General features: G+C 43.9%; 1 protein-coding gene across 4 annotated transcripts in view; it reads right to left on the minus strand.

Moving 5' to 3' along the window:
- Positions 1-7,181, minus strand: part of LOC137371426 (high affinity choline transporter 1-like) — a 52,311-nt gene extending 45,130 nt beyond the window's left edge. The window contains exons 1-2 of one of the 4 annotated variants that reach the window (XM_068034005.1): positions 6,851-7,181; positions 4,994-5,190 (exon numbers count right to left, since the gene is read on the minus strand). In XM_068034005.1, the coding sequence (XP_067890106.1) occupies positions 4,994-5,177 (184 nt within the window). In that variant the 5' untranslated portion in view covers positions 5,178-5,190; positions 6,851-7,181. Of the gene's footprint in view, positions 1-4,993; positions 5,194-6,850 lie in introns of all 4 variants that reach the window. The other 3 variants (XM_068034004.1, XM_068034007.1, XM_068034008.1) reach the window with 3 other exon arrangements.
- Between the last annotated feature and the right edge of the window lie 6,638 nt (positions 7,182-13,819).

Raw genomic sequence — 13,819 nt, forward strand, 5'->3', positions numbered from 1 at the left:
CTCTCCCAACCCCTCCACTGCATCTATGTTGTCAGATTGCTTGTCTAATGGCCAGCCTTGTATGAAATGCAGTTTCCTCCAATTAAATGTTGGGAAGGCTAAAGCATTCACATTTGACCCAGTTACATGCTCAGTATCCTCGGCTGGGATTTTACATCGGGCCAGAGGCCCTGCCCACCGGCAAGAAAAATCTACCACATATAAGGGCCAGGAAGCCACACTGAGGTTTTACGTGGCCCAAGCCCTTTATTGGCCTCGGGCAGGACTTCCACTCCTCTGAGGCAGGAAGTCCTGCCAAAAAATGCTGCTAGCCAATCAGCAGGCCAGCAGCTCTTCAGTTCTATCAGCGCCACTGGGAGCACTGGCCACTGCTGGGACTGCACCCAGCCTGAACTGGTAACCTGGTTGAGGCTCCAGATTGCAGATAAATGTGTGGTGCCTTGCTGGGGATGATCAGCTGGCCCCCAGCGAGGTTGTGGTGGGGGCGGGTTGCTTCTGGTGGTGGTGTTGCACAAGAGGTGGGGGAAGTGCTTATTTCGTCTGGGGACCCTCTATTGGGCACAGGGTGCCTGATCAGGAGGGCTGACCCACAGCCTTCTGAGATACTGGACCGCCTGCCCGCCATTAGTATTATTCCAGTGGGGTCGGAAGGAAGCCCTTAAGTGGCAATTAATTGGCCACTTAAGGGCCTTAATTGGCCTGGGGCAGGCAAGCCTTTTATCAGCCCCCCACTGGTAAATTGTAGTGGAGGCGAGAAGGCGACGGGAAAGACATCGCCGGCCTCCAACTCAATTTTATGCCCCCCCACCCCCCACCCCCACCTCCAGCCCACTCCTGCAGCGTTGTAAAATTCCGACCCTCATCATGGATTGCATCCATCTCCCTTGCCATTGTCTAAGGCTGAACCAGAATGTTTGCAAGCTCAGTGGCTTGTTCAACCTCAATCTGAGCTTCAACCTCATCACAACGACCTCCGACTTCTACTTTTTCTTTATTTGTTCATGGCATGTGGGCATCAATGCAAGCTCGAGGAGCAGCACCTGATCTTTCGATTAGGCACTCTCCAGCCTTGCGGACTGAACATTGAGTTCAATAACTTCAGAGCAGGACTGGCCTTTTTTTATATTTTTACATTTTTTATTTTATTTTTATTTTTTAACCATGTGCCTGTTTTTCATGCAGTCAGAGCTGCTCATTATTCCGCTATTAACACTCTCTCTGGACTAATGCTTTGTCTTTCACCACAAGCATTAACACACTCTTTGCCTTGGTCCCAGCACAGCTTTGTTATTTAATCTATCCTGCCCTCTGCCTATCATACTCCTTCCCTTTTGTTCTCTTCTCCACAAATCCCCACCAACGGCCCCTCCCATCCCACCTCCACCCCCTTCACCTGTATAAACCCAATTCTTTTCTAACCTTTGCCAGTTTTGATCAAAGGTCACAGACCTGAAACGTTAATTCTGCTTCTCTCCCCACAGATACTGCCTGACCTGCTTAGGATTTTCCAGCACATTCTGTCTTTATTTTAGATTTCCAGCATCTGCAGTATTTTGCTTTTATTATAATGACGATGGTAGTTTCTGGGACATTGTCTGTAACGTATGATTCTGTGAGTATGAGTCTGTCAGGCTGTTGCCTGACCAGTCTGTGGGACAGCTCTCCCAATTTGGGCACAAGTCTCCATATGTTAGCAAGGAGGATTCTGCAGGGTTGACAGGGCTGGGTTTGCCATTATCGTTTCCAGTACCTCGGTTGATGCCGGGTGATCCGTTTGGTTTCATTTCTTTTCTTAGACTTTGTAGTGGTTTGATACAACTCAGTGGCATGCTAGGCTATTTCAGAGGCCATTTAAGAGTCAACCACATTGCTGTGGGTCTGGAGTCAGATGTAGGCCAGACCAAGTACGGACAGCAGATTTCCTTCCCAAAACGACATTAATGAAACAGATGGGTTTTTGGAACAATCGATAATGGTTTCATGGTCAACATTACATTAGCTTTTAATTCCATATTTTATTAATTTAATTCAAATTTCACATCTGCCGTGGTGGGATTTGAACCCATGTTCAATGAACCCATGTCCAGTGACATTTCCACTACGCCACCACGTCCTTAACATCAAGCTCCTCGGGCTCTGCCTCAGCCCATCTGATGTTGAAACCTTCATCCATACATTGCCATCTCCAATCTTGACTATTCCAAAGCCCTCCTGGCCAGCCACATATCTTCCATTCTCAGTAATCTTCAGTTCATCCAAAACTCTGCTGCCCATATCCTATCCCAGACCAAGTCCTGCTTATATATTACCTCTGCCTTTGCTGAGTTACATTTGTGCCCAGTCCTTCAGTGCCTCTAACATTAAATAAATTCCTGCATCAAATGGAATGAGAGATACTACATTTTTTTTTTATTTATTCATTCGAGGAATGTGAGCATAGCTGGCAAGGTCAGCATTTAGTGCTTATCCCTAATTGCCTTTGAAAAGATGATGGTGAGCCACCTTCTTGAACTGCTGCAGTCCATGTGATGAAGGTATTCAGTGCTGTTAGGTAGAGAGTTCCAGGATTTTGACCCAGTGACGATGAAGGAACAGCACTATAGTTCCAAGTCAGGATTGTATGAGACCTGGAGGAGAACTTGCAGGTGGTGGTGTTCCCATGTGCCTGCTATTTCTTTCCTTCTAGGTGTTAGAGGTTGTGGGTTTGGGAGGTGCTGTCAAAGAAGCCTTGGCAAGTTGCTGCAGTGCATCAAGTAGATGGTACACACTGCGTACTGGTGGTGGAAGGAGTGAATGTTTGAGGTTGTAAATGGGGTGCCAATCAAGTGGGCTGTTTTCTCCTGGTTGGCTCTGACTTTGCTGAGTGTTGTTGGAGCTGCAACCATCCAGGCAAGTGGAGAGTATTTTATCACTTTCCTGACTTATGGCTTGAAGGTAGTGGAAAGGCTTTGGAGAGTCAGGAGGTGAGCCATGCCCTGGAGAATACCCAGACTCTGACCTGTTCTAGGAGCAATAGTATTTCTGTGACTGGCCCAGTTAAGTTTCTAGTCAATGGTAACCCCCAGAATGTTGATGATGCAAGTGAATGTCAAGGAGATGGTGGTTAGGTTTGTTGGAGATGGTCATTGCCTGGCACTTGTATGGCATGAATGTTACTTGCCACTTATCAGATCAAGACTGATTCTTGTCCAAGTTTTAAGCATGAGGGCACAGACTGTTTCATTATCTGAGGAGTTGCAAATGGTACTAAACACGGTGCAATCATCAATGAACAGCACCACCTCTGACCTTATGATGGAGGGACGGTCATTGATGAAGTAGCTGAAGATGGTTCGGCCAAAGTCACTATCCTGAAGAGCTTCTGCAGTGATATCCCAGAGCTGGGATGATTGGCCTCCCAGAACCATAACCATTTTCTTTGTGCTAGGTATGACTCCAGTAAGTGGAACATTTTCTCCTGATTCCCATTGACTTCCATTTGACTGGAGCTCCTTGATGCCCACTCAGTCAAAGGCTGTCTTGATGTCAAGGACAGTGTCTCTAATCTCACCTCTAGAATTCAGCTCTTTTGTTCATGCTTAGACCAAGGCTATTATGAGGTTTGGAGCTGAGTGGCCCTGGCAGAACCCAAACTGTGCGTTAGTGAGCAAGTACAAAAGCAAAGTACTGCGGATGCTGGAAATCTGAAATACAAACAGCAAATGATAGAAATACTCAGCAGGTCAGGCAGCATCTGTGGTGAAAGAAACAGTGTTAATCCCTTTCATCTGAACTGTTCTGATGAAAGGTCATCTGTTTTTCTCTCCACAGATGCTACTTCAGACAGCAGGTTATTGGTGAGTAAGTACTGCTTGATAGCACTGCTGATGACCTCTTCCGTTATTTTGCTGATTATTGACAGCATACTGATGGGCTGATAATTGACTGGATTGGATTTTGCCTGCTTTTTTGGGACAGGATACACCTGAGCAGTATACCACTTTGTTGGGTAGATGCCAGTGTTGTGGAACAGTTTGGCTAGAGCTGTGGCTAGTTCTAGACTTTATGTCTTCAGCACTACAGCCAAAATGTTGTCAGGGCCCATAGCCTTTGCTGTATCCAGTGCGTTCAGCCATTTCTTGATATCACATTCAGTGAATCAAATTGGCTGAAGTCTGGCATCTGTGGCACCTGATACTGGGTGACAAGTTTTGAATTCATTTCGTACGAGGATCTTTTGTTTCTTTTAAAGTATTTATAAAGTTATTAGAAAACAGGGATGAGCTCTTTGTTTTTGACGATTTTTTTTTTGGTGGGTGCCTCAGGAGGAGGCCGAAATGGATCATCCACTCAGCGCTTCAGGCTGAAGATGGTTGTAAACCCTTCTGCCTTGTCTTTTGCTCCTGGTCTTTCACGTGCTGGGCTCTGCCATCATTGAGGACGGGGATGTTCGTGGAGCCTTCTCCTCTCATTAGTTGATCAATTACATACCACCAGTCACAACTCGATGTGTCAGGGTTGCAGAGCTTTGATCTAATTTGTTGGTTGTTGGATTGTTTAGCTCTTTCTATCATGTGCTGTTTCTACTGTTTAGCATGCATCCAGTGTTGTAGCTTCACCAGTTTGGCACCTCATTCTCAGGTACGCCTGGTGCTGCTCTTGGTATGCTGCTCTACATTTCTCATTGAACACTGCCCAGTAAAACAGAGGACAGGGCACATTAGAAACCAAATGAACATTCTTCACACTTGTTGATTGAATCAGTGGATTAGATTTTACCTAATCCCATCATAGATTAATCACTTTAAAAATAAATAACTAAGATCTGCTGTGGTGACTTGTTGGACTCTGCCATATGCAATTGCATAACATAGGAATGGTTGGGCACTGCAGCTTGGCCACTCAAAAGTGTTTGGAATTTGAATTTCACAACTTTTGACACCTAGAAGACTATTTTTATTTGGCAATTAAAGTGACATTCAGCAGCTTTACTTTTACAGATATGTCTATTTACCTGTCATCGTAAAAATTCCAACCAAGGTCCCAATATTTCTCCCTCCAACCATGGCCACCTCACTTTTGTTTCCAGAGCATTTTTTCTCTTCCTGCTTTGATTTCCGAGAAGCCCAAATTCCAGTTGCAAGAATTAGCACGTAGAAGACAATGACTGCCACAAGTCCAGGGATGTTAACAGCCATCTTCTTTAGTAACCTTCTGGATGACAGGAAGTGTTATTTTCAGCCAGCTTCTCATCACATAAATACTTACATTTTCTAAAGAAACCTGCCTTACAATTTTTAAAATTTGTTTATGGAAGACAATTCTGATCATTTCACACTCTGGATTGCAAAGCTACTATCTAAAATTCACCAGACGTATTGACCACTCTTTTGTTCATCAGGTTCTTTCTTAAAAATGGTTACTCTAAAAATTATTATTTGATTGTATTGGTTGATTAGCACCTGTTTGAATCATGCTGAACTTAAAAGAAATCTCCCTCAGCTGTAAATAATCAGAAAAGCTTAGCAGCCATTTTATTTATCTTGAGGTAGATGTGTGAAGCAAATGTCTGATGTCAATCAATATGTTTTGAATCTGTAGTTCTCTAGTTTGGGCAAAGCTAACATGTCAAGTTCAAACTGTGAGAATCTCCATATATTTGAACCACTGAAACTTTTAACATTAATCTATAACTATAATCTATCTTCATGATAACCCAAACTGGCATTTCCAGAGAACCAGAGCTCCAAATAAGGACTATAGTTTCAAACTGAGCTGCTCCATTTAACCCCTGCAAATATGAAGTCTAATGCTATAAGATATGCATTTGAGTCATCATAACATAATACAAAGAGATCTAATGGATATTAATAATATGCATCCTGGAATGTAACAGCTAAGTTAGATCAGTCAAAGTCAAATAGATTTTTATAGAAATTAAGGAAAAGAAGAATGATCAAAGCTGATTCATAGAATCTTATAGCACATAACGAGGCCATTCATCCAGTTCTTTGAAGAAGCTACCAAATAGTCTTCACCCCTGTTCTTTCCCCATAGCTCTGCAATTTTTCCCCTTTGAAGTATAGATCCAATTCTCTTTTGAAAGTTACTACTGAATTTGCTTCCAGACATATTGCATTCCAGACCTTAACAACTTGTAGCATTAAAAAATCTCATCTCCCTTCTGAATCTTTTGCCAATTACCTTAAGTCTATGTCTTCTGGTTACTAACCCTCCTGGCAGTGTAAACAGTTTCTTGTTACTTACTGTATCATAATCCTGCATAATTTTGAACACCTTTATTGAATCCCAGTTTCTCCAAGCTCTGTACATAACTGAAGTCCTGTAGTGGATTTTAATCCTAGCCCCTTTTTGGGACCATCCCAGATCAGGCATACTTCTCAGATGATCATTCTCGCTTAAGGTTGAGAAAGACAGATCTCACAGACACTTAAATGGGTCTGAAGGACTGATCTAACTCTCCACAAAGGAAAGGAATTAACCGAGAATATCACCACCCTCCAGATAGCCTTTGTGACAAGGTTTAGCCAGATTATAACAACCTGTATATCATTATGGTCTGGGTATTTCTCCTCAGTAATATATCTCCACACCAAACAGTGTACGGAGATGGGTTTATATATTACCAATACAGACGACTATGTGAAACAATATAATTTCTAACTTATATAAAATTTTATTAAAAAACTGAACATGCAATTCACAATTGGTCAGAAAGTCAATCGCAACATTAAAAGTTCTAGGAAAAGAAAGTATAATCTTGTTTCCAGTAGAGAATCAAATTTTTAATTCCAAATATTGTTACTGTAAAATATTTAAGATATCCATCAACATTTAAAATAACATTTACCTTAAATCCCCAAGTAGAAAGCGACAGAGTTTAGCGAGATACCTCTGTCCCAGTAAAGGGGAGAACTATCGAGTTCAATGAAGCTAAAAATCTAAATATTGTGTGGTTCCAATATTTATATAGTTTCTAAGTTGCATAACTAACTTTTTTATGTTTGGGGGTAGTAACTCTTTTGCAAGTCGGTTCGTCCCCCTTTATTTCCCAAATAAGGCAGTATATCAGTTAATTTCTAGTTAAGATCCACCTTCTTTGATTTCTAAGAAAGGCTCAGCCAGCAGCAAGCTGGAAGTGCTCGTGCTGCCCAATTTCTTGATTAGTCGCTTAATTACGTTTCAAGATTATAATTCACTTTCTTGGGTTTGGTCAGTTTAGTCGAGAATTCGGCTGACGTTGGTTTAGGACTTTCTGCATAAGACACCCTTATCAACTGTGACACTGCGGTAGTTTATGTGATGTTTATAAAACTGTGTTATTAGTGCTTTACTGTCTGATAAGCATTTGGACTTTAAGAAGTGAATCCCTCTTATCAGAAGCTGCAGAAGCTGCCTTTATGAGGCAAGTCCTTTACCACAGAGACTTGTCAGAAGCATGCCTATGAAATTCTTTAACCTTTTAGGAACATGAACTCTGCTTTTAATTTTTTAAGTCCTAATTCATAGGAAAATAACTCTTTAAACCTTATAACCCTTTATGGCCGGATTCCTACACGATCCCTCATCCCTGGTATCATTCCAGTAAATTTCTTCTGAAACCTTTCCAAAGCTTTAACATCATTCCAAAACTGTAGTTCCCAGAATTGGACACAATGCGCTGAATTTTAATGTGTAGACGCGCTGGGAGCAGTGTGTGTCCAACAGCATGTGGGAAACCCAGAAATATGTTAAGCGCGTCTGTCAGCCGCTTTTAAACTCAGCCACCTCATGATCATGTTCCTTTCACATTTCAGTCCAGTCAGTGGCAGTGGGCATGATGTAGACTAACATGATGCAATCTCAACTCCTGTATTTAAAGGGGCAATCCAAAGATGCAAGTTAAAGGTGCTGGAGTTGGCTGTCAGAGAACCAGAACTGTTACAGTGGAGTCAAGATGAGCAAAGGCTACGTCTGCTTCACGGACGCCTCTCTGGATGTGCTGCTGGGCTGTGAGGAGCCTGAGAGAGATACTGTTCCATACCCAATGGGAGCTTTCTACTGAGCCAAGGAAGGTGCGGTTTGAGGTTGCTGAGGTTAGCAGCAGGAGTGTGATGCCACACTCCTGGATTCAGTGCAGAAAGCAATTTAATGACCTAAGCAGGGTAGGAAAGGTGAGTACAGTGCCACATTCACTTACATACTGCTGTGTGCATCACCCCATCCTCTTTCTCTGCTTTCTCAAGCCTACATCATCATATTACTCCTCACAGCTACTTGCCTTGCAGGTACACCCATCTTTCCTTTTGCCTTCCTCATATCCCCATCTATTCAGCTACCATGCCCACTCACTCTCATTCTTGTACATGTCATACCTCTCCCTCATAGTGACCCTCACCAAATGCACTCCATCCATCGGGTGAACATATGCCATTACACACACTCGTATGCCGTTCTTTCTGTCTTTCCCTCCTTACAGAAGAGAGTACAGAACACTAGGGACAGAGCAGGAGATGACCCTCCACAGACCAGCTGACAACTGCGGATGAAGAGGCACTGCAGATCAGTGGTCTTATGTCGTCCCTGGTTGTTGGAGATGGGGAACTCCCAGCTACATGTTAATGCAATTAAACAAAAGCCACCCACACATCATATGGCACTCAGTCATGTTGTCTTGGTTTCAACAGTGAGTGAAATATGACCTTTATCACAACTTGCAATATCTTACCTTGCTATGACTAATTCATGTCTTGTATTTCCCACAGGGAGTTCACCTGTGCAGCAGGAGTTAGTAAACATGGCAAGCAACAAGTTCTCAGAACAGTTGAGATCTTCTGATGGTGCATCATCACAGGACTCATGCAGACCATGCACCAGTTCAGATTCTCACTCTTCAGTGGGACCAGTAAGGCAGAGACAAAAACAAGAAATGCTGGATTCACTCAGCAGGTCTGGCAGCATCTGTGGAAAGAGAAGCAGAGTTAACGTTTCGGGTCAGTGACCCTTCTTCGAAGAAGGGTCACTGACCCGAAACGTTAACTCTGCTTCTCTTTCCACAGATGCTGCCAGACCTGCTGAGTGAATCCAGCATTTCTTGTTTTTGTTTCAGATTTCCAGCATCCGCAGTATTTTGCTTTTATTACAGTAAGGCAGAGAGTTGGGTTTTCACCTGTTGACTCACACTTCACAAATGAGCAAGAGTAGGGGTAGCAGTGAAGATTCCCCATCAGAGGAATCTTCATCACAGCCCTCTCCAAGCTCTGCTCAGCTGAACATGGATGCAGTAGCTCGGGGTCATCGAGGAAGAGCAGAATCAATGAGTAGCAGCAAATAATGTGTGGTGCACTGACAGGCCTTCAATGTACACTCACCACAATTGCAAACAGATTGGAGGCTTCAGCCTCGAGCATGAGGGAGTGATGTCACAGGCCATTGAGATGATGTCTTTTTCAATGACTAGAGTGACCAGTGCCATGCAGCATCATATCCTCCAATCAGGTGAGTCCATGCACATGGATGGAATTAATGTAGGATTAGTATAAATGGGTGGTTAATGGTCAGCACCGCCTCGGTGGGCCGAAAGGCCTGTTTCAGTGCAGTCTCTATGACTCTATGACCTGGAACCCCACTGTGCAGACTCTGGATGTCAACATGCCTGTCACCTTAAACAGGCTGACACATACGTTAGCCTTGGTCTTATCGGGCTGCACTGATCTCTGGTGGCATTAAAGTGCAGCTGGGCCATGATAGGGATAGTGAAAGGACTCATGGAAGTGGGGACTCTACTCAAAGCACTTTCACTTTTCACCCACATCCCACCTCTCAGAGAGTATTCCACATTTTTCCTTATTTCCTGATGTTTGAGTTTGTCCCAGCACAGATAAAGGTGGAAGAGTCTCTGACAGGGCTCTCGCAAGCTCCAAAACACAGAGAATGTCGGCCAAGAGCATCTCAGCAGTCAGAGAAGGGATGTGAGCCGCCTGCCTCTTCCACTGCTGAAGCCACACAGGTTACACCACACAGAAGTAGCAGAAAAAGTAAGAGTAAGGCTTTGTATTTGCACAAGGGTATGCAGATGAGTGAGAAAATGTTGTTTGGATTAGTTTTTGTCTTTATTTACTTCACATAAATGTTATTCTTTTTCACCATTTCACTTCTTGTCCATTCTTGTGTGTTGGATGTTCTAACTTGTTTGATAATGAATGTGAGGACATGAATTGATGGGGATCAATGGGTGGATGTTGAAGGGCTGGTTGGTTGATTACAGGGCTGCTTTGTGTCAGTGGCATTGGCGAAGGGGAGGAGGAGTAGGAAAATGATGTTTGCATTTCCTTGTAACATGGGTCCACTGGTGGAGCCTAAATGAAACTTCCATTAATAAGGGCATCCCTGACTTCCCAGGCAGAAGTGTGGTGCATTTCCCTCATCATCTGCTTCCTCCTCTTCTTATTATTCCTTCTCCCCCTCTGTATCATCTCATGAGCATCTGAGCTCTTTGCCTTGTTCCTCCTGCAGATCCAAGCCACACTGCTGTGCAATGTTGTGCAGACCACAGCGAACCACCACCTTTCTGGAGCTCCTGGCTGGTGCATACTGAAGGGTGTCTCAAGATCTGTCTAGGTACCTGAAGCACACCTTCAACATGCTGACAACTTGTTCATTCACACATCTGGTGGCGATAAGTAGCTTTGTTGGGCTTCAGTAGTTGGATTTCTGACGGGTGTTATGAGCCACATTTGCAGCAGTTCTCTTTTGTTACCTAGCAGCCACCCTTTAAGACTGCTTCCAGGTGTGAAGAGATTTGGGAGGGTGGACTGCTATAGAATGAAAGCATCATGGCAGCTGCCTGGGAACCTTGTGCACACCTGCATAAACAGGTCTGTGAGCAGCAGTCTGCTGCAGGTGCTTTATTGATGTTTTTGTTGGTCATCTTGGCCCTTAACAGAGGTCCAATCAAAGGCAGCATAAATGGCTCCCCCATCCTGAGGTGATAGAAGAACTCTCCAAGGTCCAGAAAGTAACCACCAAAGTGTAGAAACGTAAATACTGCGGCTCCAAGAGCAGGACAGAGGTTGGGTATTCTGTAGCAACTAACTCACGTCCTGACTCCCCAAAGCCTTTCCACTATATACAAGGCACAAGTCAGGAGTGTGATGGAATATTCTCCATTTTCCTGCTTGTTTGGCACCCAATCCACTACCTTAAACATTCACTCCCACCACCACCGGCGCACCGAGGCTGCAGTGTGTATCATCTACAAGATGCACTGCAGCAATTCACCCAGGTTTCTTTGACAACACCTTCCAAACTCGCAATCTCTAGCATTTAGAACAGAGTTGTCTAACTTTTTCGGGAGGAGGGCCGCATTGCGATTTTTGCTCAGTCCAGGGGGCTGGTGAGCAAATTTCGAAAGATAAAGGCATTAAAAATGTATCTTATGAATAAAAACAACAACAAATGTTCATTTTTGTGAAGAACCTTTAATTGACAAGACTAATTTATTGACTTACTTTCTCGTCACTATACTGAAAACTGATTTTGTGACATATCTGGCATTATTTTTGTTTGTATGAGTAGTCAATCTCTGCCTGCACACTTGATGTAGCAATACAGAGTATTCTGGATAAATGTCCATATGTCAGAAGTGACCTTGATCTCTCTCTTTTCCTGTCCCCCCCCCACTGCCCCCATATTGTTACCCCTCCCCCCCCCCGTGTCGTCCGAGCTTTCTGTGTTGCTCCCTCTGTTCCCCCTCTGTCCCTCCTCTCTCTCTGTGCCCCCTCTCTCTCTGTTTCCCCCCCCCCCCCACCCTCTAGTCCCCTCTCTCTCTCTCTCTCTGACAGTTGCACTGAGCGGGGGCGCTCAGCACTACAGCTTTGTGGTTGGTCAGTTTGTTTAAAAACATCGCACTGTCAGTTTCACAGCTGACAGGTGCTGAAGCAGGAATGCACTTCCCAACATTGGACAGGTTTTCCGGTTTTCCGGTGGGCTTTTAAAAAAAGACGGAAAACCTCCAAATCTGTCAAAGTCGGGAAATGCACTCCTGCTTCAGCAGCTGTCATCTGGAAAGTGACAGTGTGATGTTTTTAAAATGGCTGGTCTGCAAGAAGAAGACAAATCTCCAGCTATGTAGCCCTGGTGAGGATGAGGAATGGCCCTGGGTACAGTTTACACCCGCAGGCTGGATGGAAACACTTGATGGCCAGATCCTGGCCCGCGGGCCGCATGTTGGACAACCCTGATTTAGAAGGACAAGGGCAGCAGGCACATGGGAACACCATTACTTGTAAGTTTCTCTCCAAATCACATGAAATCCTGGCCTGGAACTATATTGCCATTCCTTCATCATCACTGGGTCAATATTCTAGAACTCCCTCCCTAAAAGCACTGTGGGAGTACCTACACCACCACATGGACTGTAGCAGTTCAAGAAGCTCACTCCACCATCTCAAGGGCAATTAAGGATGGACAATAAATGCTGGCCTTTCCAGTGTTGAACACATCCCAAGAACGAATTTAAAAAAGTAACTTTCAAGTATAGAAAGTAACCCTCAGCATTGTGAAGTGCCATAAACAAACCCTTTCCCACTAGCAGCTAAGAAAGCAGCTGTGAGTACAGACATGTTTCCTGAGATTGATTCAGCCCCCTCAGTTGCTTTCACTGAAGATTTTCAGGAAGCCCAGAAACTTGTGATCCTGACATTAAAGTTAAAAAGTTAAAGTCAGTATCACTCTAGTTGAGCGATTACCATATTTTAATTGGCAAACCGCCTGAAGCCCAATGTGTTCAAGAGAAATACAGAAATCAGCGAACTGGGCCCATCTTCCTCACCCCATGACATTTTTCTCCCCACCCGCACCCAAACCTATGGGTTTTTCCAGGTTAAAATTCAGCCCTTTATTCCAACCAAGGCCTAATTAGTGATGTATAAAGATTAGCCTAACATCTTTGTTTTTATACTCTTTGCTTCTGTTTATAAAGCCAAGGATCTGGTATGCTTTTTTTTTAACAACCTTATCAACTTGTCTTGCCAACTTCAAGGATTTGTGTATGTGGACCCCAGGTCTCTCTGTTCTTGCACCCTCTTTAAAATTGTACATTAAGTCCATTTCTCCCTCCATAGATGCTGCCTGACCTGCTGAGGATTTCCAGCAATGTCTGTTTTTATTACAAACCCACTTCTGCTTGTTTAAATTTTTATAAACACAGATCAGTCCATCGCTGAAGCTCCCGCAAAAGGCTGCTGGGGGTCTCATTAACTTTGAAAAGTCTTCGACCTCGTCCAGCCTCAATGTCCTCTTTAATTTGGAGTTTATTCGGAATCCAATCACAGATCTTACTGAGTTTGGTTAAAAGTGCTTGATTCAGTTAATCGCCTGCTGTAGCATGGTTTACATTCTTACATGAAGTGAGAAGCAGCAGAAAGCCAGATTCAGTGAAATAAAATAAAGCTAAACACATCCTTAGGCTGACCTGTCAGTTCCATTTCTCTGACCTCTTCTGTGTCAATTAGAACCATAGAACAATTATGGCACAGAAGGAGGCCATTCAGCTGATCGTGTGTGTGCCGGCCGAAAAAACTAGCCGCTCAATCTAATCCCACCTTCCAGCACTTGGTCCGTAGCCTTTCAGTTTACAGTACTTCAGGTGCAGGCCCAAGTACCTTTTAAATGAGTTGAGGATTTCTGCTTCCATCACCATTCCTGGCAGTGAATTCCAGATACCCCCACCCTCTGGGTGAAAAAGTTTTACCTCATGTCCCGTCTAATCATGCTACCAATCACCTTAAATCTGTGCCCCCGGTAATTGACCTCTCCACTCGGGGAAACAGGTCCTTCC

Source organism: Heterodontus francisci, chromosome 6 (assembly GCF_036365525.1).
Source record: "Heterodontus francisci isolate sHetFra1 chromosome 6, sHetFra1.hap1, whole genome shotgun sequence".
Lineage (NCBI taxonomy): Eukaryota > Metazoa > Chordata > Chondrichthyes > Heterodontiformes > Heterodontidae > Heterodontus > Heterodontus francisci.